This window comes from Acartia tonsa, chromosome 4 (genome assembly GCF_053477335.1).
Source record: "Acartia tonsa isolate MP-2025a chromosome 4, ASM5347733v1, whole genome shotgun sequence".
In the NCBI taxonomy this organism is placed as follows: Eukaryota; Metazoa; Arthropoda; class Copepoda; order Calanoida; family Acartiidae; genus Acartia; species Acartia tonsa.
The window spans coordinates 34,629,472-34,656,088 of NC_137263.1; the positions used below are offsets into that span (position 1 = coordinate 34,629,472).

At 30.0% G+C, this 26,617-nt stretch overlaps 2 protein-coding genes across 2 annotated transcripts; one reads left to right on the plus strand and one right to left on the minus strand.

Moving 5' to 3' along the window:
* The first annotated feature begins 14,400 nt into the window (after window positions 1–14,400).
* Window positions 14,401–26,550, plus strand: LOC145315444 (alpha-(1,3)-fucosyltransferase C-like). Its single transcript, XM_080155426.1, has 9 exons — window positions 14,401–14,571; window positions 15,960–16,039; window positions 16,364–16,459; window positions 20,894–21,026; window positions 23,286–23,405; window positions 24,023–24,111; window positions 24,426–24,660; window positions 25,562–25,648; window positions 26,195–26,550. The coding sequence occupies exons 1-9, from the start codon at window positions 14,401–14,403 to the stop codon at window positions 26,414–26,416; spliced, it is 1,233 nt and encodes a 410-aa protein (XP_080011552.1). The 3' UTR covers window positions 26,417–26,550.
* LOC145316927 (uncharacterized) lies at window positions 17,313–18,087 on the minus strand. The gene is made up of 2 exons (XM_080157756.1): window positions 17,589–18,087; window positions 17,313–17,434 (listed from the first exon to the last, which is right to left on the minus strand). Exons 1-2 carry the CDS (start codon window positions 17,954–17,956, stop codon window positions 17,329–17,331), a joined length of 474 nt encoding a protein of 157 aa, XP_080013882.1. The 5' UTR covers window positions 17,957–18,087; the 3' UTR covers window positions 17,313–17,328.
* Window positions 26,551–26,617: the final 67 nt, after the last annotated feature.

The following is a 26,617-nucleotide window of genomic DNA, read 5'->3' on the forward strand; positions in this document are numbered from 1 at the left end:
TTCATCTGTTTTCATCATAATGATTCTTGGGACAACCAGACAAAATATTATAATGGGAACAAAATTAAATCTTCAGCTTATTTATAGTTCTTCAGATGTAAACTATCCCTACACAACTGTAAGGCAAATTTATACACACTTTAGTTTAAACTTATAAAAGAAAAAGAAAAAATTTGGTTTTGGTCTCCAGCTCCATACAAAAGCTATTAATGGTTTATTATTTTTAAATATTTTTTTAACTCTACAATTTCGCTTTAATCGATGTTGACAAAATTCCAATAATTTTTGAAGACATATTTTCATCACTTAATATAAAAATTGAGTTATAGCCATAAATATTTACATAGCTCGAACCCCTTTTCATGTTTTACCCCCTACATAAATGATAAACCTCACCATAATTACTTAATTATCCCAACCATAGTTTTATGACTAATGCTCAAAACAAATTTGCTTTCAGAATACCTTTTCCCTATGACGCAGCCTCTAGGTGCGTCATAAACGAACCACTTCTTTAATAAAAAAAAATCTACGCACAAATCTAAATCGCTTTGGCAACAAAAGAATTAAAAAATTATCTTTTTTTTCTTTCTTCAAAACATTCCAAAATGCCATAAAAGATCTATTGCGTCGTACTAAAATGGTAAATGCCAAAATTTGACGTATTTTCAAATCCCTAGCAGGGATTTCAAGGGATGTTGTTTGATATTTTATTTTCTACCCATCTACTTTTATCATAAAACTATTTTTGCCTCACATATTTTTTTTTTTTTTTCTCAACATAGCGATATATATTTTTTTAAATGTGGTTTACTATCCCTATTCATCCCTGTTAATGATATCTGAGGCCTTGCTGAATCTTAAATGGTTTTGGGTTTTCAAAACCCCAGGCCATATTTGAAATACATTTAAAACAGCCAAGATACTTTGCAACTTTTCAAATTAATTTCCTAACCAATGACGCTCACAATAATTCTGGTTTTTGATTAGTTAATTTATAGTGTCATTGTGCGTTTAATTTAATATTTTCTTTTACTTTATTTTCATTTTTCCTTTTCATTACAAAACTCATACTCCTAAATTACATATGAATTTTTGTTGCTACTTTACCTAAACACCGTTTTCAAATCCACCCATATCCAATACACACACATTGTTAATAGTTCGACGTAATTGTAGCAAAACTACTCTATAACCACTTATAATTTGACAACTAACCCTGCAATGTATCTATCTTAATTTTCGACCTACAAGAATGCATTTAAAGTAACAACAAAGAAACTCTTTTAGTCCACATCTTGTCTTGCACATTTTTTTATTTTGGTTTTGGCCTTCTACTCATAAATGATGTCACCCTTGTTTTGGTTCAATAATTTTTTTGTGGAAAAATATATTCTATTCAAACTCATACAATTAATTTTTTTTCTCTTCAATTTTTAAGGGGGTGGCTCTACCTTTTTCTATAAAACAATATGCTTTACTTTACTATCCTTCAATTCCTGTTTAACATAATAGTTGAATTTTTAATCTGGGCTCCAAACCAAACTTCAATAGAGCTAATTTATTTCAAAGCAATGATTTATACAATTCATGTTCGCCTGTCATACCTTATATCTTGTCATACTGACATGATAAGAAACAAGATAAATTTTCTTTCTTCATTCTAAAACATTTTTAAAATTACTGTTTTTGTTTTAAAAGATATCAAAAAAGTTATTTCTTATTAATTTGTTTACTAACTTTAAAATACATAAGTTTATCACAAAAAAAAGCCTAATAATAGTACTACTTAAAACTGTCTTACTCAAAAATTACCCACAAAACAAAACTGTATTGTATCCCTTAAAATCCCTGGTAAATAACGATGGAAAATTTTAGGTGGACCATAGATCAAAAATTGACAAGGCCCATTGTAAGATTTAGTCCCTTCCACTTTTAAGCATAGCTTCTCAATCCATTTCAAATTTTAAATGTTATTTATAAACCTCTCTCTATTTGAGAAGTACCCAAACCCACAACCCCAATACACATTTATAACATTTTTATAGTAACAAAGCTACTCTATAATACCAAATATCCCTCCGTTTTTATGCCTGCACAAAAATGTTTTGAAAAAAACCATTACCCTCTTAACTATTATGTATGATATATAACTTAAGTCCCTACTCCATAAATCATAATGACCGTTTGCTCATTTACATTCTAGTAAGCTTTTGTTAAAAATTTATTTAATCATACACCTAAAGAATTTAAATTCACAAAATCGTTTTTAAAATTACTATTAAACCCCTATATATACATATTTAAAACCCAAAATATGTAAAAATATGACTTGAAATGTAAACTTTGGATAAATTTGTTCTCTTTAAGTATGTCTGTTTTTGTATGTTGTTTGTGTCTGTGTGTGCGAGTGCCCTCAGATTATACAAACTGAAATACCAAATAAGGATTTTTAGTTAAAATGAGTGTATACAACTTTTATAACTTAAAAGTATAATTAAAGTTTACAAAATGTACATTTTTATTTCATTCAAAACATAAAAGTCCAAATTTTAAGACTCAATACTTTAACACTTTTTATTGAGTAAACATAAACAATTAGAAATTTAAAAAAAAATCCTTAATTTCCTCGCTTTCCATGTCAATTTTTGGTATTTCTAAAAGCGAAGCTTTTCTAAAATTAGGGTTTGTCCGTACGTCTGTTCGTAAGTAACAGAAAGTTTTTAAAACAAATTGAAATGTCTTAGAATCGTCCTCTTAATAGAGTAGCAACTCTATAAATGTTACCATAATAAATTTGTATGCCCATTCAAACACGCGGATTTTAATTTTCCTTTTCTATGCTATGAAAAATAATCCTTTCACACAATTTTTGGATCACTGATTTGTAGATCAACAAAGCACAACGTTATTAGCAAAGCATCTCTATAATCAAGTCGTAAAAATGTAAGTATGCCCTAAAACAATATTTTGTTTTTAAGCAAATTTTCAACAACTTTACTTACAATTTTGTTTCGACTTTAATACATATATTTTTAGATTTTTCCGTTCGGACTTCCTACAAGTGTTAATCTTTGTTTGTTTTTTCTACTATTCCTGAGCTTCGATTTTATGGAGGATGTCATTCTTGTATGTATGTGTGTAAGTATGAACACGAGTGTAAAATATGTATGATTATGTTAATTTTATGTTTGATGACCCCCCCCCCCCCAAGCATAAACATTTGTTTTTTTTAGGGGGAGGGAACGGCTTACTCTTTTACATAATAAAACCAGGAGAAGGTAAAAATACTATAAGTAAAGTCACTGAGATTTTACTTTTTTGGATTTTTTTGTAACTAACGAAGTTACTAAAAGTATTTTTACACCTTCGCCTTACTGAAAGGTGATGGAAAGTATGCCATAATGAATGGTGTATGACCTCCTTTTAAAAAAAGATTTGATAATTAACAACAGAAAAAAACATCCTATTACTTGATTAATTTTATCTTATATAGTTTGCAGAATTTCTTTGTTTTTATCTATAAATTTTGAGTCGTTCGTTTGCTAAAATTTTCATATTTTAGTTCATAAGTAATCTATTTTAAGATATGAAACATGTTCTATAAAATGTAATTTAGTTTGTCAAAATGACATCACCCCTTACCTTTTAAAAACATAAATAGATTGCTTTTAAGCAGAATATTTACTATTAAAGTTAAAATTAGTTGACTGTATCAATGCAAATGATTTGTTTCCATTTGTTAAAATCTTCCCCACACATGGATAGATATACCCTTGTCATGCATATTAATAGATTTATTATTATTTGGATCTTGCACCAGATTTTCACATTCTATAATAAAGTTAACCTTTTAGCAGGCTAAGCGTCCTCCTTCTTTTACCCCATTCTCCCCTCCTACTGGACGAACAGCCTGACCAATAAATGCAAAGGGGTATTACAATCTAATTTGACGACAATTTCAATCTTGTCATAATATCCACGTATATTTTACATCCATTTGTATATTACTTTTGATGTAAGAAAGAAACTCCATTTCCTGTAACCTTCATTCAAAATAATCCATTATCGCACATTTAACTCATAACTGTCTTAAAAATGGCTTTCTATTATGTAAATTTCTCAGTTTGACAGAAATCATTTTTAAATCAAATTATATTGTTGCACTCATAAGTTTAAATATCATCTTTTTATATTGAATTAGAAATTAAGTTTTTTCAAAACATATTACAGTATGCCAATTTGAAATATTTTAATTTTAACATTTTTAACTTTCTCTTTGAAACATGCGCTTTCTCTAATTAAGATTCAACCATTTACTTGTCTATTTTATTTTTATTCTTGACCACCATGGTTCTTCATTTGCCATATAACTGCTTTCACAAATATTTCCAAAAAAGACATTTATATAAATTTTCTTTCTTTATTTATTAGGATTTAATTCAATTGCTGCGCTACTTGTGGACATTATTGCCCTTGTTAGTCTTACAGAAAGAAATTATATAAAATAATGTTCAATATCTTTCAAATTGACAAATCCTTTCTGATATACATGTCGACAATTAAAATTAATAAAACCTATTATGTAAAAATTTCTCTTAATTCGATTTTTATCTATCTTTGTAAAAACTCTTCTTACCCCAGGAAAACCCAAGAAAGATCTTAACTTTTTGAGGGGGGAGAGACGCGCATAAATTGGTTGCCATTATCGCATACAAAGATTAATTAAAAATTTTGAAATATTTCTATTAAAATAAAGCAAGCATCGCAAGCATCATGCTTATCAAGATCAATGATAAAGCTTGTAACAAGAATATAAAACATTTTTCATTTACCATTCCCTTGAGACTACTGACGAAGCATCTAGTATTTTACAAAAACCATTTTCATGAAAATTTAAAGATATTTAGCATTTATAAACTTTTACAAATTAATCCTTTTGATTAACTCATTTAAATACCTTAAGTTTTAACATTAATAAAAAATTTAAAATCCTCCAATTTCCTGATTCTTCATCTTATTACAAACATATGTCAATGACAAACATACATAATATTCTCAACTTTGTAACTTAAATGGATTCTAACTACTATAAGCAACTAGCGGCTACGGCCCCAGCATTTTGAGACCATGTATCTGAATATAAAAGATTACCTAAACAGCAGTCTAAAACCATCACAGGACCTCTGTAAGTTTCACTTGCAATAGAGAACCGAATCAGTTTAGTATTTATTGAGATCTTAAGCTTCAAAACAAAAACAAAAAACCTTGATACTTTACAACATAAATATTTTCACATAGTAAAGGTTGCGTGATTTTATTGAAAATAATTGTAGTTTACTTTTTTATCAAATTTCCATTCCATTTTTAGATTTAAAGAAACATATCTATTCATTACATAAAATATGAGTATTGAATACGACAAAAGTTTAATTAACCTTATATTTTATCTTTACTTTTCTGAAAAATCCCAGAGAAAAGTCTAGCACACAAATAGTTTTTAAAAATAAAAGATACGTTTTATATAGCTTAGATTCACTTTACATGCCAGTATAAAATATAAAACTTTTTAATAAACAGTCTGCTTTCTAGATTGAATGTTTCTTAAAGCTTACTTTAATACATTATCTGACAATCCATTTCCTAGAACTTAATTGTTTGAAAATAATTAAATAGAGTTTATTTAAAATACTTGCTCAAAATGGACAAACTTTTATCATATGTTTTAGTTGCTGTACAAACATCTATTCAATAAGTCACCATAACCAATTATTTCATCTTAGTTCATGGATTTAATAGAAGAAAAGTTCCCTTACAACCCTTTTTTGGACATTATTTCTTACCCAAAAATAGTTTTGTACTTAGTATCAAAGCCACGCCAAAATCCAATATCTACTTCTGTGTTTCTGTATAGACATATTAATTATTACTTGAATTTTATGTAAATATTTCAATCATGAAATTATGTATATAATTGTTAAGTAACTTTTTCTCTCACTCAATTAACTGTTCTTATACATAACACATAAGATGCTTGACAACTTTGCCATCAATTTTAAGTTATATTTAAACCCAACAGGCATCAGACATTACGACTTTTTAGAGATCTTTAGTATATTACCCATTTATTTATTTAATAGTTTGTTTCTTGTAACACTATTATTTAGAAATATAGCTCATATAAAAAAACATTAAACACTTAATTTAATCTTCTGTACTAACACAGATATTTTAATTTTAAATTTGTTATCTTTATAGTTTAAAAAAAAAGAATCTAAAGCTTTCTAAACCTATTCGTTTCCAAGAACTGTTTTTCTTAACAATCAATTTAACTATATTTTAAGTTTAGAAGCTAAAAATGTATTTCATCCACCTGTCAGTCCATCCATATGTCCGTTAGTAAATCTGTCTATCTGTTAGTCTTTCCGTGCATCCTTTCGTCCGTCCATCAGTCTGCTTGTCTGTTATGCCAACTAGTTTTTCAATTGCTTTGATGTTTTTATTACAATTTTTTTCATTCAAGAGCTTTGCTACCCATGGACGTTGTTATCCTAGTTCAATAACAATTTAATTTACTAATAATCATTTTTACCCGTACAATTTTTCCTTGTACAATATAAAATTAAAGTAAATATTACACAAAAAAAAAAAATAGTTCAATGCAGATTTTTTCCCCTCCAATTTTAGCTACCTTTTTGTCATGATTTTGAAATTTGTTAACATCCATAAAACAATTGTTTTTTTTTTAAAAGGTGGGTGGTTGATACAGGTTTTAATAAATTTTGTTTAAACATTTCTAAACATAAGAGTTGTTGTGCAATGTACGTGATTGTCGTAGTGACCCTTATTTGTGTTCTTGTCCTGGACTGGAGTACCAGTTATCAGTGGCGCAGGTTAGGCGAAACCCCACAGGGCCACGCGTCAATCTAAATAGCCTGCATTGTAGAACAATTATGTTCAAAGAAGTGTTAAAATAGAGTTATTAAAGTCCTTTAGGTTATAAACTCCAAAAAATGTATTTAAAAATGTATCAACCAAAAAGTAAACCTTAATTTAAAAATTTTTCACATCATTACTTTTGAGTCAAATATTTCTTTCAAATAGTTCAAGAAATTTAAACACAACATCTTTAAGGCCTTAATATAAAGAGAAAGTTCTGTTTAAACTTCTTAAACATAAACTTTTAGCTGTTGATTTTTCCAATAAAATAAGTTTATCCTTGTCTTAAACTTTTCTGCATATAATTGTATGTTAAATCACAACATTTAAAGCGTGTTTTATAAAATTGCATTACTGTAACCTTATCAACTAATGAATAAAAATGTTATTTGATAAATATTAGATTATCAAAATATCGTTTCACCAAATGCCTTAATGATTTACTCTTGTGAAACCCTCTAATGTTTATGAATATTTGTTCTTAAAGTTTTAACAAATTAACTCTACATTACATCTTAAAGTTATGAACGTTTAGAGTCTTGTTTACCATAGTATTCTCTTATGACTATTGCATTAATAGATATAATTGAGAACAAAGTTATATTGTAACTTAAAAGAAATATTTAATTTAAAGTGTTCCTGAAGTATCTTATGATTCTCAAAAAATTTTAAGATTTTATTTACACGAAAATCGCCACTGGGTACCATCTAACCATTTAATTTGGGTTGAGATATCAAAATTTAGGGTCTTTTTGATTTCTCAACTCAATCTGATAAGAAAAAAAAAGTTTTCTTTTCATCCAGCTTATTGTGTCCCCTAAATATAAAGGTTTGACCAACCTTTCCCTTTTATCCTCCACAACTTTCCCTTAATCCCCATAGAATTTTCTAGAGAAACTTTTTAAGACAGTTTTTTATGTTAATGCTTAGCATAAAAAGTTACATGTTTTGATCTCTAGGGTCCTCCCCCAAATGTTTTTATTTGTACTGTAAAGTAAAACATTATTGACCTATGTTTACTTACATAACACATTTAAACAAAATCCCTAAATATGTTCCCAAATTTTACAGGACTTTTTGATATTACCTTAGTCTCGTCCATAAAATATTCCCCCCCATGTTGATTTTTCTCAAGTCCCCTAGAGTATAATTAACAATTGACACCTATTTGGCCTTAACAGGGATAGAGTAAAAATTGTTACTACTCTTTGAATGAGTTGAACGATAGGACAGTTCCTCACATCCCCCGCCCCCTGAAGTATTCCCTTGTGTCAAACTACTTGGCCTTATTGGGGTAGGATGACCCATGGGGCTACTTCTTGATTCAAAAATTTTTAAATCACATTTTGTGGATGCTAACAAGACAATTAGGGCTTTGTGCTTGTGACAGCAAATTGTGATTCCGCGAAATAAATTCTCTAGCGGTATACTTGGAATTTATTTTTGCTAAATTTTCATTAAGTATTGTAAGAGGTCGAAATGATCCAAATACAAATGGAACTTATGGTCTGTACATGGCAGAAATTTATATAGTCTGCGACCGCCGAAAATGTTGACCATACAGGTTATCCGACTTTTCTGTACATGTAAAACAACATTATTCATTAATTCATTGATTATTAAGAGAATGATGTCTAAATTTGACCCAAATTAATCAATAGAGCTCAAAGCTCATGTCTGCTCATGTAATTATTTATTTCAACTTTAATTCTGGTTGTCTTTCGGTAATTTTTATTGTAAAAATAGGAAACACATTTTTTTTAGAATGTCAACAATAAGAATTTTTTTAATTTAGAGGGGTGGATAGTGTGCCTATTTTATCTCGACTTAGAGCCAGCTTTGGCCTGAAGCTGACTCTGAGTTGATTTTCTTGCCTATTTTATCTCTACTTAGAGCCAGCTTTTGGCCTGGAGCTGACTCTGAGTTGATTTTCTCTTGCTTAATCTTGGACATTGCTACATGCAATGATAATATTGACCTGGAGTCTGCTTCATGACCAGAGCTGACTCTTAGTTAATATTATCCAGTACTTTCTTCTTGACTTATAGTCAGCTCCCTGGTCAGAGCTGACTATGAGTTAACTTTTTTATCTAACTAGCCTTAACCTGTAATCAGCCCCCGACCAAGGCTGCCTACATGTTGATGTTACACTGCATTTAAGATTTTTAAATTAATTTTGTTGTATTTCAATTTTGACATATAGCCAGCTCCTTGGTCAGAGCTGACTATGTGTTGATTTTTACATTTAGAATAATCATAAATATCATTTGTTATTCTTTAATTATACCATGGTATCCTATGACCGTTTTCATGACTATAAATGAACCTTACTTCATTTTACTTCAATTGACTCTAAAAAATGTTGTTGATTTAAAAAACTTAGTTTACTGCCAGTTTCCTTCTTGGAACCTGACATTAAATTGACTTTTGGTCTAAAAGATTAGTATCAGACAACCCTTAATATTTGATGTTTAAGTCAACCAAATGACCTTAAGTTGACTAATATTCTGTTTTCAGAATACTGTATTACTTTTTTTAGATTTCAGCCAGTCTAAGCTTGAACTGACTGAGATTTGAAATGACTAACACGATTACATTAAGCTTAATTGTATCAAACTGCACTTAAAAGATTCTTGGTTTATAAATTTCAGTTACATTTATTGAGCTCACATGACTGTAAGTAAAGGTATAACTTTGCATTCCTTACAGTAAAGAAAAGTACCTGTTCTGGTATTTAATTTTGTACAGAAAAATTATCAAAGAACATTAAATCACTTCTCACAAATGATTATCAGTATCTCATTTCCAGAAAAGTTGAATTTAAATACTCTCTTACCCTATCCTTATCAACATTGATATATATAATGTTACTCTGTTCTATTTTGTTTTGAAAAAAGAAAAAATTCAGATCCCAAATATTAGTTCAAAGTAAAACATTGGTAACTTAAGCATAGTACCTGCCTGTGCATAATCACTTATTTTAAAATCTACTGAATTACAGTTGAGGTTGGTTAACTAACTTTATTTCTTTTCTATTGTCCTTTATGCCATGGTTGACAGTAGAATAGATATGATAAAAAACTTAACCTTAATTTTTATTTGTATTTTGCATGATTATCAAAAAGTTATGTAGAAATACTTAATTCTGCATAATAATTTGTCAAATTATTATTTAAAAGTTTTTTTCAAAGCTCATTTCACTGAAGTTGCAAACAAATCTTTTATGCAATTTTGTTTAATAATAAATCACTAAGTAATTATGAATTATCCATACAAGGTTTATAATTAATATTCTACACTTCTTCTTTTATTAGAATTTGCATAAACTTAGAATGTAGTTTAACAACCGCCCTTAAATAGTTTAGACTTTGTAGTATAGAATGTAGTTAAAACTAACATCTTAGGGTGGTCTAACGACTGCCCTAGAATATATAAACTTAGTAAATACACTAACACTTTAAGGTGGTTTAACAATTGCCCTATATTATTTATCTGTTTCACAGTTTAGTCCTTAGATATGTTAAGTATCTAATTTTTGGTTTAGATCTTAATTACATTAACACTTTAGGGTGGTCGAAAGACTGCCCAACGTTAAATAATTAATTTTTTGTTTATGTCTTAATGATATTAACACTTTAGGTTGATCTAACAATTATCCTACACGTAAAAACATTTAACTGTTACACATAAATGGGAAAATCGAGTTGCCCTTTAAAATACTCAATTAACAATAACCCTAATTAAACAGGCAACCAAAAAGTTTTGTTTTATTAACATCTTACCCAAGATCAATATAACTTATTGCATATTCAAATTTTCATTTTTATTTTTTTTATTTTTTTTTTTTTTTTAATTTTCTTTTTTTTCCAAATTTTCATTCTTTTTAGTTTAAAGATAATTATCTAATGTGTAAAAAAAACACTGTAAAAATCGATTCCTGCAAAAAATTGCAGAGCTCCTCTGCATTTCTAGTAGATTACTTAACTAACCTTCAAAAGTGGTGCTTTCCTACATTAAGAATAGATATGTCTCAGGATTAATAGGATTGTTCCAATTTTTTATGTTGTATTTCTTTTACCTCCCAGTCCAAGTTTTATTTCATTATTCATTTAAAGAATAGTTCTTTTTTTCATACAAAAATATACTTGAAATGTGTATTCTTTGCTGTGCTATCTATGGATGATATTGTCCGTGGTAATTTGTAAATTTTGCTCACAGCAAACCTACTCTATAATTTAAAGATAAATACGTTTTTATGAAAAAAATAACCCAAGGATTTTTAGAGACAAAATTGTCCGTCTAATTACCCACCCTTATCTTAATTTTTCCCCTTTGAAATGGATGATTTAATTCAAATCGTACTATAATATATATAGTTCCCCACAGCAAACCTACTCTACAATTTACTTAGTCTTGTGTTAAAAGATTGAAATAATTACAATATTAATTTTTTTAATGTTTTAATTGTTTTTATTTTCTAATAATTAATGATAATTAAGAATAAGTAATAATGCACGTGCCGCGGCTAGGTACGTAGGAAAATAGAACAATAAAGACAAATACAGGAATTAGAAAGCTTACCTGTATTACCAAGTTACCTTAAACATTATCAGATTGTTGTAATAGATTTTAGCAATAGCTCATAATTGTAATATCGAGATAAATATTTGTAATTTTTATGTAAATATGGATTGTGATTGTTATTGATTTTTGTATATGTTGTTTATCATATCTTGTAAAGGTTATGACAGGAGCTTAATGAAAAACTTTTTAAAATCCGGGTGACTGTTACATCCTCAACACATATATCTACCATATTATGCTATTGTAACAACATAAAACCATACTTTAAACATTTAGAATTACTGTACTCTACTATACTGTAGTTTTGTGGAAAATCTATGCTAGTTTTTGTAACAATCTATGCCCCCCCCCCTCTCTTATATACACTGTGCAGAGTGTCTACCTCAACACCAACCTTTACCACTCCTACACACACAGGGCAGGGGTGCCCCTCAACACAATCACCGTTTGGAAGAAGTAGCAGTTCTTTGCGAGCTCCGGTGCTATCACATCAAATTATATTTTCAATAGTTTTTTAATAAATTTGCATCCACGGTCCTCGAAAGAGGGCTTTGGGAATAAATACAGCTCACAAAAAAATAAATAAATGAATTTTCTTTTAAGTAGCATTTGATGTTTTTATATCTATTATTTCTGACACCCAGAGGGTTGGCTCTGTCGTAAAAAATAAAGTCCAAATAGTAGTATGAAATTATGTTAAAGTGTTGTTTAAAAGTTTAATAAAAGTTTACCCTTTCACGTGACATATTCTTAAATTTTAAGAGATTAAAGATGAATTATACATTTTTGGGTACATTTTGGGTTCTACCATTAATCTATTATTCCCCTCTTTATTCTCTTAAGATAACAAATTTTTTATCAATACTACATATACTTGTGGTGCCCAAAGACGGGTTATCTGTAAAGGTATTAAAATGGTATGCCACAAAAAATATATGTAATTTTTTATTTTTAATCTGTTATCTTAACAGTGTGCGTTGAAATCCTTAGAGAAAATGACATTAATTAAAACAGACGATTATATCATTTTGAGATATTAACTGAACCAAAATGTGAAGATTTTGAAATGTAATTTGAAACAAACTTAAAATGTATTCAAGAATACTAAGAAAGTTAAAAGCTTACAATGTAAGCTATATTGTGATTGTTTTCATATTTCTTTTTCTAATTTTGGATTCACCAAACAAATTTTCAAGCAACCAAAATCAAAAGGTAAGATATATTTTTAAAAGCGAAGCTTTTCTATAATTAGGGTCGGTCCGTACGCCCGTCCATCCGTCTGAGACGGATAGCTTTTTTCGTTAATTTAGGCATGTTAGAATTGTCCTATCGATTTCAAACTTTGCATGTTAGTTTCCTGTAGTAGTTAGGTACGATTTAAAAAGCGTAGCAACTCTATAATCATTACCCGAATGTCCGTACGTCCATTTAAAACATGTTTCTACTTTTCTAACAACAAATTTTTATGTGATCTAATTATCCGATTGATCTGATTTTTGGTATATTGATTCCAGGGACAACAAAGTACAATATTATAAGCGAAGCAACTCTATAATCAAGTCATAAAAATGTATGTATTTGTATGTCCATAAACATTATCCTGTACCAAGCAGTTTTTCAAGAAATTTACTTACAATTTTGCTTCGACTCTTATACATTTATATTCTGATTATTAAGTTCTAACACTATACAAGTGTTAATGTCCGTTTGTCCTAACGTTTCAGTGCTTCGCTATTATGGATGTTGTCATCCTTGTTATCTTAAGAAGCGATGCGGTTTCACTAAAAGTGACTGTTCTGAAGCAGAAAGGGGAGGGGTTAGTTTTTCCTCTGTGTTGTTTATTAGTAGCGAAGCTACTCTATAATTCACAATGTCCGTCCGTCCGCCTGTCCGTCTGTCCGTCTGTCCGTCCGTCCGTCCGTCCGTCCGTAATTAATGAATTGGGGGAAACGTGATTTTCTCGGCTCCTATAAAAGATAGAGAGCTGAAATTTTTTGACAACATTCCCATCATTAAGGAGCACAATAAACTATGAAACATCAATGGCGGTCGGACTGCTTTATAGCAGGTTTTAGGCTATATTTTATATTTTCCAAATTTTCCCCATATCTTTGGTGTTTATGGTCCGATTTTCAAAATTTTTTCAGTTAAAGATATCAAAATTAAATTTCCCGTCATTTGAAGAAAACAGCAATGACGGTCAGACTGCCTTTTTGCAGGTTTTTGGCTATTTTTATATTTTTCACATTTTTCTCCATATCTTTGGTGTTTATGGTCCGATTTTCGAAATTTTTTCAGTTAAAGGTATCAAAATTAAATTTCCTGTCGTTTGAAGAAAACAACAATAACAGTCAGACTGCCTTTTTGCAGGTTTTTGGCTATTTTTATATTTTTCACATTTTTGCCCATATCTTTGGTGTTTATGGTTCAATTTTCATAAATTTTTCAGTTAAAGATATTAAAATTAAATTTCTGGCGTTTTATGAAAAGAAACAATGGCGGCCAAACTGCCTTTTAGCAGGTTTTTGGTTATTTTTATATGTTGATATATTTCCCCATATCTTTGGCATTTTTGGTCCAATTTTAAAACTTTTTTGCATTAACAGTTTCAAAATATTTTTTCCCATTGTTATGTGCATCTAGTATGTAATTTACTTTAACCATCTTCATCATACAAAATAAAACAAGGTTTCATGTTTATTTTCTCCAATAAATCTATTATTGATTTTAAATCTACTTCTACGTATTCCCATCCACAATTTTTGTGCTTCGCTACTTATGGATGTTGTCATCCTTGTTTTAAGTCAGGTTAGGTTAGGTTAAATTGGATAAAAGTACGGACCTGATGATGATTTGGTGTTTTATATTTTGAGCTTAATGAAAATTAACTATTCAAAATTTCATGATAAAGATTTTAAACCTGAATATGATATCAACAATTATGGAGACAATATAAACCTTCCTGTGCTAAAATCCAGACAAAACGAGACATCTAGCAACATCAATTTAAAGTTTATTTTATTCTGGAATGAAGCTTATGGTAGCAAGGTGAATATTCTAGTATAGTTTTAATTTTCATAATAATATCTTTTATGCGTGTCTTTTTAACTTTAGTTGTTTGTTAGAATGTAAATTAATTCACTAGCGACTGCGTCACTCTCCTCTAATGGTTATGCGCGATGGTTAAGAACTATTTTTTTCTCTGAAACAAAAAAGTAGTTACAGATATCATATTCCTGATTAAGATTTGTGAGAGATGATCGATATAGGTAAGAAGTAACAATATATTATACAATTATCAGAATATAGTCATTCATCACATCGCATTATAGACAACTTTCTGCGGATATAAAAATGAAAAATTTTAAGATTAAAACCAGTTTTGTTAACCCCGAAAGGGTCAAAGGCCCAGGCTAACAAAACTTGTTTTAATTTTATGATTTTTTTTAATATTCGTGAAACGATCTTTATTTTTATACATTTTGTAAAAAATATTTTGAAAATATGTTGTAACTAACTTCTTAAACAAAAAATTACAATTATTACTTATTAGGATTCTGTTTTGAAAAAAAAATTATGTATAATTTAATTAATGTTAATCTTATGATGTTTTTAAAAATATTTTTATAAACGCGTGAAAAGAACGAAAATTTATTGATAACAAGGGTACGATAACATCCATTAAAGCGAAGGGCAAACGAACATTGACTATTAAAAGTAGAGCACTAGCCCGTTTAAGTAAAAAAATGGAATGTAAGAAGTCTGAATAAAAATGAAGTAAATGAAAATCAGTCGTAAAATTATTTTTGAATGGATGTCGAATCTGGACATATACTTTTAGTTCTAGAAAAAAATATAGAGATGCTTTGCCTTTAAGAGTGTCAAGATATCACTACTATAACACGCATTATGTAAAAAATGTTATTTATAGATAAAAATCCATATCCAACATAAAGACGGATCAGACGGATAAACAAACCACGCACCTACACTAAATGTAGAAAAACATTGCTTTAACAAAATTTAATAACATGCAAGAGGCCTCATTTTATTAAATAACACATTTTATTAGTATCCTTTTTCTACAAATGGCTTCGTCCCTAGCAGTGATATAGAGCAGATGTTTAGTGGTCCTGAAAAAGGGGGAGAGAATGAGGAGAAAGAATAGAAAATCATGAAACCTTTATATCTAAATATATGTATATTGTATATAGGTTGTTTATTTGTAAGGGTTATCTTTACATAAAAAATATATAAAGTCTATCTTAAATAACAGCTGAGAAAGCATTTACAGAATGGCAGACAAAGTAAAATTATAGAGTAGCACCGCGAATAAAAACAGGCATTATGCAGCCTTAGAATAATTTCCATTACTGTGATTTGACTGTGACAGACACACAAACACACATCCTAGCTACTAATTGGTGATAATTTAGGAGTATGATATTGGATTTGGACGAAACCCTTTCTACTGGAACCTTTGTCCAGAAACCAGATGTTTTACTACAGATAACAGGTGGCAGATTTGGTTTAGCAAAAATTAATATATTAGAAAAATTACTTATTTTCTGACATGACAACAAAATTTACATTTTCATTGTTGGTTAACTTTAGTCTAATATACAATTTCATGAAAAAAAATAACACCAAAGTGTGAACTAAATTCAAATCATGGTTCAATTTTGTTATTTAAATTATACTGAAAAGTTTATCTGTATTTATATTTTTCCTTTCACTTAATTTCTCTGAACATATCAAACATCATTGCAGTTGATCTTATGGTTCAAGAAATAAGAATAAAATATAGATTCGATCTCATTCTTTATATTATTATTTACAGAACTTTGAAGAAAGTTGAAGATTTTGATGCAATTCTATTTCACCAGAGGTCGTTGGACTGGAATGATTTACCCAAAAAGAGGAACAGAAAACAAAGGTACTTTGTCAAATAACCAATGAATTCGCCTCAAGTGTGAGGTGTAGAATCGCCCCTCTCACATCATTTTTTCTTTCATATTTTAAATGGAGAGGGAGGGAAACTTATGAAACTTGTCTTAAAAATTGTGCAACTTTCAGTCCATCCGTTCACGAGATCTTGAAGGGCGTACACACAGACATACATTCTGTTACTTTAGAATATTGGCTGGTTCGAAATATTGCTGAAATAATCTATGGCTTTAGTGTAGACTTCAACGCTAATGTTGGTTATTTAGATAGACCTGTTCAATACAAAAATAAAGCTACTTGTCCTTTCATCTATAGACACAAAATCACTTACAATTAAGCAGAACTTAATTGTAAACTTTTCTCATCAAAGTTTTTAAAATCGGACCACAAACACTAAAGATATGGGGAAATTAGTTGTATAGAACAAAAGCGGCTAAAGATATTGTCTAGTAATGGGAATGTTGACAACTAATTTCCGTCTTATATCTTGAATTAGAGCTGACAAAATGGAATTTCCCCAAAACGTTGCAGAGAGACGGTCATTTTGAGTTATAAAGTAGCTTCTCAAATAAAACCTTGCGTTGAACCCGACTTCTACAAAAATTTCCATACTAACTAAACAAAATTGTAATCAAAATATGTTTTTGGATTTAGATAATATGTGAGTAAAATAACCAAAAGTCTATATAAAATATTTATTTAGATTTAGGGAATGTAAAAATATCAACAAATACATTATCACTCAATAATAAAAATATAAACAAATACATTATCACTCAATGATAAAAATATAAACATTCAATTATACAATTTTTATATACAAACAAACACATTAAAAGGTTTGGAAAATTAACAATCTTATTTTGATTTTTTGGTCATATTTTTAACTCTTATGCTGCATAATTTCTTCCATAATTTATTGATAATTGTGTTATCTTCTTCAAATGGTCTCATTAAACATCTCCTGAAAAAAATGGAAAAATTAAAATCTTTAAGCACTACCTAATTATCTAAAAATATCTAAAGAAAAAATTCCAAATAGTTTTTTTTCTTCAATTTGATTCTTTAAGTTGAAAGCTATGAAACTTTGACTAAAAAAAATAATATTTGAAACTTACCATAATTGTTTAGATGTGATCTCAGAATCTTCATTGGGAACAAGAGCAGCTTTTTCATCCAAAACAACTTTAATCACTGGCTCCTTGTTGAAGTCAACAAATTTATAAGTAACCCTCAACACAGGATCAATCAGAGAATTTTCATATGCTGTCGGCTCATCTTTAGTATTATTATCATTGGCATTTGTATTGTCTTTATCCTTATCAGGAATCTTGACTTCTTTGATCCATATTTGCTTGGTGTTCGGATTTATCCCATTGTGATGGTAGAGAATACTGGAGAAAGATAATGGTGAAGAAGCCACTTGCCTCAGCAGTGAGCTCAGATACAGGCAGATTATTACAAGGCTTGATAGTTCTAGCTTCATCTTCGACACTGGTACACTTGTGAATGTGCTCTTCTTGGGTTAAACATTTCTTTTATACCTGAGGAGAACCAGAGAGAGAGCACTGTCAAATCAGGACAGAGGACGCAAAAAAAGTTTACTTTTGCATTTTGGATATGATTCCTTACAAATGAGGATTCTTTAGAAATAATAAAAATCTGTGAAAAGAAACTTAAAAGTAAATCTTATTATATTATATAACATGCCCTATTCTTTTCAGGGAAGATCTGAAATGAGCTTAGCCAGTTTAATCAGCATTTCCCTTATAGTGACTTATTGAGTACAGAAACCCCCCTTAATTCAAATAAGAAGTCGAAGAGATTTTTGGTTTGTTTGTTTATTTCTTTAGGTTAGGTTAGGCTAGGTTATTTTGGGTACTGGGTAGCCCCGAAGGGTTCGGCCACCCTGCAGGAGGTAGACACAGGAAAAAATTACAACCCAAATTATTTCAAAATAAGTAGAGGGGGATCACTTCTCGACATTTACTTGTGGGAAAATCCCTGGGGAAAATATCTTATAAAAACTTGTTTACCCTTTGAAAGCTTACTAGGGTTCAAAACACGTCTTAATTTTTAATCTTACCAGAGATTTGAGGTTAAATCACAATCCTATATAATCTAAGTGTGTCTAAGTCCGTGTTTATTACAGCATTTGGGAAAACTGTTCTTATGGAGTACAATTTTTGGGTATAGTCCCTTTTTCTGGCAACGCCCATTAATTCGTCGTTTTTTTTAAAATGGCCTTTAATAGACAAAAGAAAACCTTACTACTTTTTACAATAGGATATTGAAATATGATATTAAAATATAATTCTTATCAAATTATTTCGTACTCATAATTACGAATTAATGAATGTATTATTTCAACGTTTAATGAAATAATTTGAAAATTAGCCACATTTTAAACTAAAACAAGGATGACAACATCCATAAGTAGCGAAGCACAAAAAATTGTGGATGGGAATACGTAGAAGTAGATTTAAAGTGTATTTATTAAAATCAAGAATAGATTTATTGGAGAAAATTAACAAGAAACCTTGTTTATTTTGTATGATGAAGACGGTTAAAGTAAATTACATACTAGATGCACATAACAATGGGAAAAAATATTTTGAAACTGTTAATGCAAAAAAAGTTTTAAAATTGGACAAAAAATACCAAAGATATGGGGAAATATGACAAACATATTAAAATAGCCAAAAACCTGCTAAAATGTAGTTTGGCCGCCATTGTTTCTTTTCTTAAAACGCCAGAAATTTAAATTTTGAATAATACTTTTTATAATAGGATATTAAAATATGATTTTAGAATTAATTAATGCATTATTTCAACGTTTAATGAAATAATTTGGAAATTGGCCACATTTTAAACTAAAACAAGGATGACAACATCCATAATTAAGTAGCGAAGCTCAAAAATTATGAATAGACATCTGGGAAAATGATCTTTAGAGTATGTTATAAAAAATTTCAATAATAAAAATCACGAAACCTTTTAAAATTCCACCCGTTTATCTTGAACAGGAGTTAAGAAAATCACAAAAACTTTAAAAACTAGGAATCGATCTAGCACCCCAACTAATAAGGGTACCGTAATCAAACTTGATGGAAATATGTAGAGTTTAAACTTATTCAATCCCTGAAATTTTCAGCTGTCTATATTGTATAGGGATCGAAAAAATCAAGAAATCCTAAAAATCTAGGAATCGATCTAGCACCCCAACCAATAAAGGCATCTTAATAAAACTTGATGGAAATATGTAGAATTTGAATTTATTTAATCCCTGAAAATTCCAGCCATTCATCTTGAACAGGAATTGAGAAAATTGCAAAAAAGTAAAAATCTAGGAATCGATCTAGCACCCCAATTAATAGACAGATGGACAACACAATGTATAGATTAGATGCGCACATGTCATGGTAATCTACACTCAAAATTTTAGCTGACAGACAAAGTGAATTATAGAGTAGCTTCGCTACTAAAATTAACATATGTGTCCTATTTATGCATTTTTTACTTATCTTTCAACAAAAATTAGGAAAATATTTTAAAACTTTAGAAGAGGCATTTTACAGACGTCAATCAAATAAAATCGCAGGGAGAAGGGGGACGTTGGGCTATAAATGATGCTGGTACCTGTCCCTGCTGGTACCTAAAGTTTTATGAACAGGCCCACTTTTTGGTTGGTCAAAAAAATTGTACTCTTATTATAAATATTAAATTGTTGGTTCAAACTAAAAGTGTAAAAACTTTTCAAACAATAAAATTTCAATCTATAGATGAACTATTTATGTTGTTTCCCATCTTTGGGGATTGATTCATCTCAATTTATCGCCCATTGGCTTATCTCTTTAGATCCATGATAAAATCCTTTTTAATATGGCTTTGCAGTTCTGTTTTTCCTTATAAATTCTATCTTTAGTAACAAAGCTACTCTGTAATTCTAAATGGCTGTCTGTCCGTCAGAAACATTTTTTTACCAATGAACATCTGCTCTACTGTCCACTTGGTCCCTTTGTCCATAAATTTCTTTGGATGTTGTCATCCTTGTTTATATTTTCAAACTTTATAAGATTTTTACTTTTTTCTTGTATATGTAACAAACCAAACATGTTAGTCTTTAGAGTTTTAGTCTTAACAAGGATGACAACATCCATAGAAGCGAAGCTCTAATATTAGAAGGAAGAACAAACGAACAATAACTCTTGTAAAAAAAGGGTACTGAGTGATAGCTGATAAGTATGTAATGCTCCCTTTTTCCTCTCATCGTCTTACTTATGGCAGTTCGTCCTTGTTTTTCTAAATATTCTATATATTAGAGGTTAAAACAAAAACAAAATAGGAATTTTACATTTTTTATCCGACTTTGCAAATTGTAAGAGGCTAATGTTTATTCAATAAGTGTATGAATTTTATTTAGGTATATACACTATATAATGGAGTCTGCTCAGTACCTGTACACAGATATCAGCAGTATGAACAACTTCTTCAACTGGACCATGACCTACAGGAGGGACTCAGACTTTTACAGGCCCTATGGAAGAGTGGTTCAGGTAGGAAGGTTACAGGTAGCGCAGCTACTCTATAATCAGGGCATTTCCGTTCTTCCGTCCAATAAAGACCTTCAGAAGGGACTCAGACTTCTACAGGTCCCATGGAATAGTGGTTCAGAAAGGAAGCTTTCAGGTAGCGCAGCTACTCTATAATCAGGGCATTCCCGCTCTTCCGTCCAATAAAGACCTACAGAAGGGACTCAGACTTCTACAGGTTGTACAGGTAAAGGAAGCTTTCATGTAGCTCAGCTACTCTATAATTAGGGCATTTCCGTTCCTCCGTCCGTCAATGACCTAAAGGAGGGACTCAGACTTCCCTGGACATATAAGAAGAGTTTAGCAAGATCCTTCACTACAAACAAAAAAAAACTTACTAAATTCTTAGGAATATGAGCATCATCTAAAGAATATTTTTTATGTACAGAAAAAATCGGGTATAGTCCCTTTCGTGGCAACACACCTTAAGGGGCGATTCTTCGTATTTTTCACAGTAGATTTTCTCCTATTTATAGCCCTTACGGGGGGCTCTAACCCTGCGGGGCAAATTGCCCAACCCTCTGGGGCAATTACCTAACCCAATATAACCTAACCTAACCTACAATCCACTAACACGATTTTAAAGGTCATTCAAAATTGAATGAAAAAAGTTTATGGTTTCAAATCCTCTATTCATATCTTATAAGATAAAATTTTTTTTTCCTTGGAAGTAAACCTTCAACAACTATTCTATTTGAATGATACCTTATCTATAATCTGAATGAAACTAGATTGTACAATGAATTCATTAATATGACTTCTATTATATAGAAAAATCATTTTCTTACATAGTATTTTATTCATCTGATTTTTGTACAAGGCTTTATTGTTTTTCGTTAAATCATTCATTGCACTTTTGTTTTTCTGGAGAAATAAATAAAGAAAGAGGTTGAGGCAAAACAATGTTGATTTGATCCTAGCTTAGGTGTTAACAAACATCATAAAGCCAGTAAATATATCTATGTATAATACAAAGTAGTTCATTATATTTCAACTAGTCCCTTAAATCAGATTTTGTATGACAAAGTTTACCTAAATAATTTTGATTTATATGTATTGTTGTGACGGGCGAAAGTAAATTCATAATCAATTTTATATTTGTTCATAGGTTCTGAAAATAAAAAAAAAACTATGTATAAAACTCAGTGCTCGGCAGCCGCGCGTCAGACGCCAGAAAGCCTCAGGGAAAGCAACCTTCTACAATTTTAAAAAATCATGTGGATGTCTAAACCTGACCTAAATATTGCAATCCCGCTTTTCAAAAAAAAACTTTCAAACCAGCTAAACGGGTTTAAATTTGAGGCTTAGTCGCGGCTGACGCGCGGCTGCTAAACTGGACTTTTTTTGGGGTACTTTTAACAGTTATAAATCTATCTCAACCATAACATTTATAAATTAGTAACTACTGCTGCTTCATAACGAAATATATTTCAAAGAAAAAAATCTTCATTATCAATCGCATCTGTAATAGAAAACAACAACATAAATAAATGAAAAAAAAGCATTAAGAATTATACAAAAATAGTCAAAATGTTAAAATATATCATAAAAAATAAAATTTTAAATTCACAGCTACTGTTTAGATCTTTACTATAACACATCCAAACATCAAATAAAGGAGAAGCGGTCAAACTGGCTGTGTAATAAGAGAGAGAAAGGGAAGGGTATATAGTTTGAAAAAAATATTTTTTTAAAAACAATTGCAACTGCATTTTGAATCAAGTTCTACGATTTAACAATGGTTCAAATTTTCTAATATAAAATTTTTCACGGGCTAATCTTATCCAAGGATTATTACTTTTAAGTTGCTCAAAAGGAACAAATTGTAAATGGCAAGGGTTGTGGCCATTTTGTGAAAAATGTTGTCCTACAGTTTTTACAGAATTTGGTTCAATTGAATTTTTGTGTTCTCTAAATCTATCCACTGCTTTACGTCCTGTTTGTCCAATATATTGTTGATGAGATTTACAAGTTCCATTATCTTTAGTACAAGTTATACAAAATATAATATTTTTTTGGGTGCAATCAGCTAAATCTGTTGCATGTTTGGTTATATTAAGAGGTCAATACTGGATGGGGTACAGATATTTTTTTTGAGGGGGGGGGGGTGGAGGTACACATTTTTGGTGGAACTTAAGAACTATAAGTTTTAGAGACAAATATATAGAGACATATATAAGGTTTAAAGATTACTACTAAAACATGTTCTATATTTATTTCTAGATAAAGCCTTTACCAGAAAATCTTGACGAATACATTAGAAGTTTTGGTGCTAAGAACCAGTTTTTAGCCGCTGGAAAGAACAGGACAGCTGCCTGGTTTGTTTCACACTGTGCTACACAGGTAATGTTATTGTCAGGAAGTAAAGAACAATGAAAGATAATAAAATTTCCTTCAACTAAAGTTATTATAATTGAATAGTGAGTGGTCTTACTATAGAAGCAGCTAATAGTGCTCAATAAAAAACGAGCTAATACAAAATATAAAAGCTTATCATTGGTCATTTGTATTGTATGACATCATTTTTTATTAGGCACTATGAGCTGCTTTCTTACTAGGTATATTTCTCCCTTTGTTATGGCAATTTTGAATTATAGATATAGCACCTGAAGAAATGGATTATTACTGACTCATTACAGTTATTTGTTTTATGTATGCAATTCTACAATAATGTATGTCAGTATGTATGTCGCTAAAACCCGCCCCCACCATCTCAAGGGGCGAAACCCTTATAGTCAAAGCTATCAGTTGATTAAGAGCTGAATTTATATCTGAGAAAAATCCCTCCTATTTAAGTAAATTATAATTAATTGGTGTTTCAATAGATGAAAAATAGCATTACTGGTAAATGGACGAACTGAAATTCATAAAATAATTGCCAACTGTAAAATATATTAAAACTTCATTCTCTGGTATGTGTGTTAGTTTCAGAATAAAAATACATCTCTATTGTACTTCAGGCCCGAAGAGAACGGTATGTGAAAAAGCTTTCCAAATATTTTGAAGATATTGATATCTATGGCAGATGTGGTAGGAAAGAGTGTCCCAGGTAATTTATTTCATTTATAATTTTTTTTTATTTTTCACATTTTATCAATGCCATTAATTTACTAATTAATGTGTGAGGGGACATTGGACTGTATATTTGACTGATACCCAACGAATTATACGCAATTTCTCTTATTTGGTGGCTTACAAATTTTTGGTACCACTTGGTAAGTTTGTTTAAACTAGAAGTATTAATTGAAATTTACCTTTATATCCTGGGTGAATGAAATTATTTTTTCTTTCAGTATCTGCGTACAACTGTCCATAAAACCATAATAGAAATGTGGTATATATAATAATCAAGATATTTTTCAGGTCAGATGATACAGACTGCTATGCCAAGATTGAAAAAGAATATAAATTCTACCTTTCATTTGAGAACTCCTTATGTACAGATTACGTCACTGAAAAGTTCTTTAATGTACTTAAATACAATATGGTGCCCGTCACGTACAATGGAGCTGAGATGGAAAAGTTTGCACCGCGGCATTCGTACATTAATGCACTTGACTTCCCATCTGTACAGGAATTAGCCAAATATCTTGAAAAGGTAACATTGTTTTCTTTCTCGTGTACTAAAGTAAAAGGATGTCTATATGTATGTATGTCGGCATAGATCTCGTAAATGGCTGATCATTCTACAATTTTAAATTTGTCCAGGGAAGATTTTTATTCACTGGGTGAGGTTAAGTTTTGATTAATTTCTTCAATCATAAAAAATGTTTATTGACTCCCCTCTACCTGCAGAGGGTTTGTAATTGATGCAAGAGACAAAGCCACTAGCTACAATTATAGTTAAAGGTCAAATCAACCTAAACAGCTGAAGGCCCACCTTTCCAAAATTACTAGTGGAATGATTGAATTGAATAACAGCACACCAACACATATACAAATATCATATTTTACACACAAAAAAAAACAAATGTCCCACCACAAATTTACTTTATTTTTTAAGGCGAAGCTTTTCTATAATTAGGGTCAGTCCGTCCATAACAGTTTGCTTTTTTCGTTGATTTAGGCATGTTAGAATAGTCCTGTCAATATCAAACTTTGCAAGATGATTCCTGTAGTAGTTAGGTACGATTAAGAAAGCATATCAACCCTATAATCGTTATCAGAGTGTCAGTACGTTCATTTTGAACATAATGATTTTTAACTTTTTCAACAACAAATTTTTATGTGTTATAATCATCCGACTGATCTGATTTTTGGAGTACTGATTCCTATTACAATAAGGTACAATATTAAAAGCTATGCATCTCTATAATCACGTCCTAAAAATTTCAGTATATCCTTAAACATTATTAGGTATTTAAGAAGTTTAGCAACAAATTTACGTACAATTTTATCAAAACTTATAAATCTATATTTTGCATGTTCAGTTCTGACACTCTACAAGAGCTTATTTTGCTTTTATGGATGTTGTCATCCTTGTTGTTGTTTAAATTAAGGTGATGAAGGATGATGCTCTGTATGCCTCATACTTCTGGTGGAAGCAATTTTATCAAGTTAGAACCTCAACACAAGATCTCAATCAGGTTATATTATAGAATTAGGGATCTTAAGGGATAAGACAATGGAGATAAATTAATTTACATGGTGTTAAACAAAATTGCCCTTTCTGTAGATTAAAATTATTTGTTGAAGAGTTTTAAACAAAAAAATAAATTAAAGTACCCAAAGTTTTTGATAATACGAATAAGATATAGTGGTGATAAAACTTTGGGTACCATTGTAATTTACAGTCCTCTGTCCCTGGCTCCCTGCATATGATAAAAAGGCATTAGAAAACTTTATACAATGGCAGCTACTTTATAACTATGTTGCGTCCAAATCTATCAATAGGTGGATAACTTACTGTATGAGATTGTCTTTTTTGTTTAAGATATAGACTTACTGTCTACTGCCGTTTCGGCTGAGGATTGTGAGAGCTACAGCAAATTTTTAAAAGTTTGATTGACTGCAGCTGCGTTTTATAAAAAATTTGAAATTTGTCAAATAAAAAATGTATGGTACTTTTAAATTATTTTACTCCGCTTTCTTGAATAGAATTATTCTCGTTTAAATCTATTTTTATTTGGTAGGCGTTCTGTGATTTATGTGCCAAACTTCATGGACAACCGAATGGTAAAAATGATCAGGAACATTCTAATGGAAGAATTCAAGAGCAACCAGATACACATCTGCAAGAAAATCATCTTGAGCATAATTTTAAAAATCCGCAAGAATTAGACGAAAAAGTTTACACAGATCTTTACAAATGGTGGGTTAAACAATCACATTGCAAGAAATTTAGAGCTCTGTAAATGATGACCTACGTTGTAGAAACCAAGAACTATAGAATAGTTTTGTTGATAAGAACATGGAGAGCTTAAATAAACCAATGCAAATATTTTTTTTGTAATTTTTCAATTGATATTAATAAAATTTATAAATCATTTTTGTACATCTTTTTTATTCATATATGGAAAAGACGCTTACATCAAAAAGTAGCTTTTAAAAACTAT

Coding starts and splice junctions, on each gene's coding strand:
- LOC145315444 (XM_080155426.1), top strand. CDS start 14,401: ATGAAAATTAACTATTCAAAATTTCATGATAAAGATTTTAAACCTGAA. Junction 16,040..16,363: donor TGTTTTACTACAGATAACAG/GTGGCAGATTTG, acceptor TATTATTTACAG/AACTTTGAAGAAAGTTGAAG. Junction 23,406..24,022: donor TTTCACACTGTGCTACACAG/GTAATGTTATTG, acceptor ATTGTACTTCAG/GCCCGAAGAGAACGGTATGT.
- LOC145316927 (XM_080157756.1), bottom strand. CDS start 17,956: ATGAAGCTAGAACTATCAAGCCTTGTAATAATCTGCCTGTATCTGAGC. Junction 17,435..17,588: donor ATCACATCTAAACAATTATG/GTAAGTTTCAAA, acceptor CATTTTTTTCAG/GAGATGTTTAATGAGACCAT.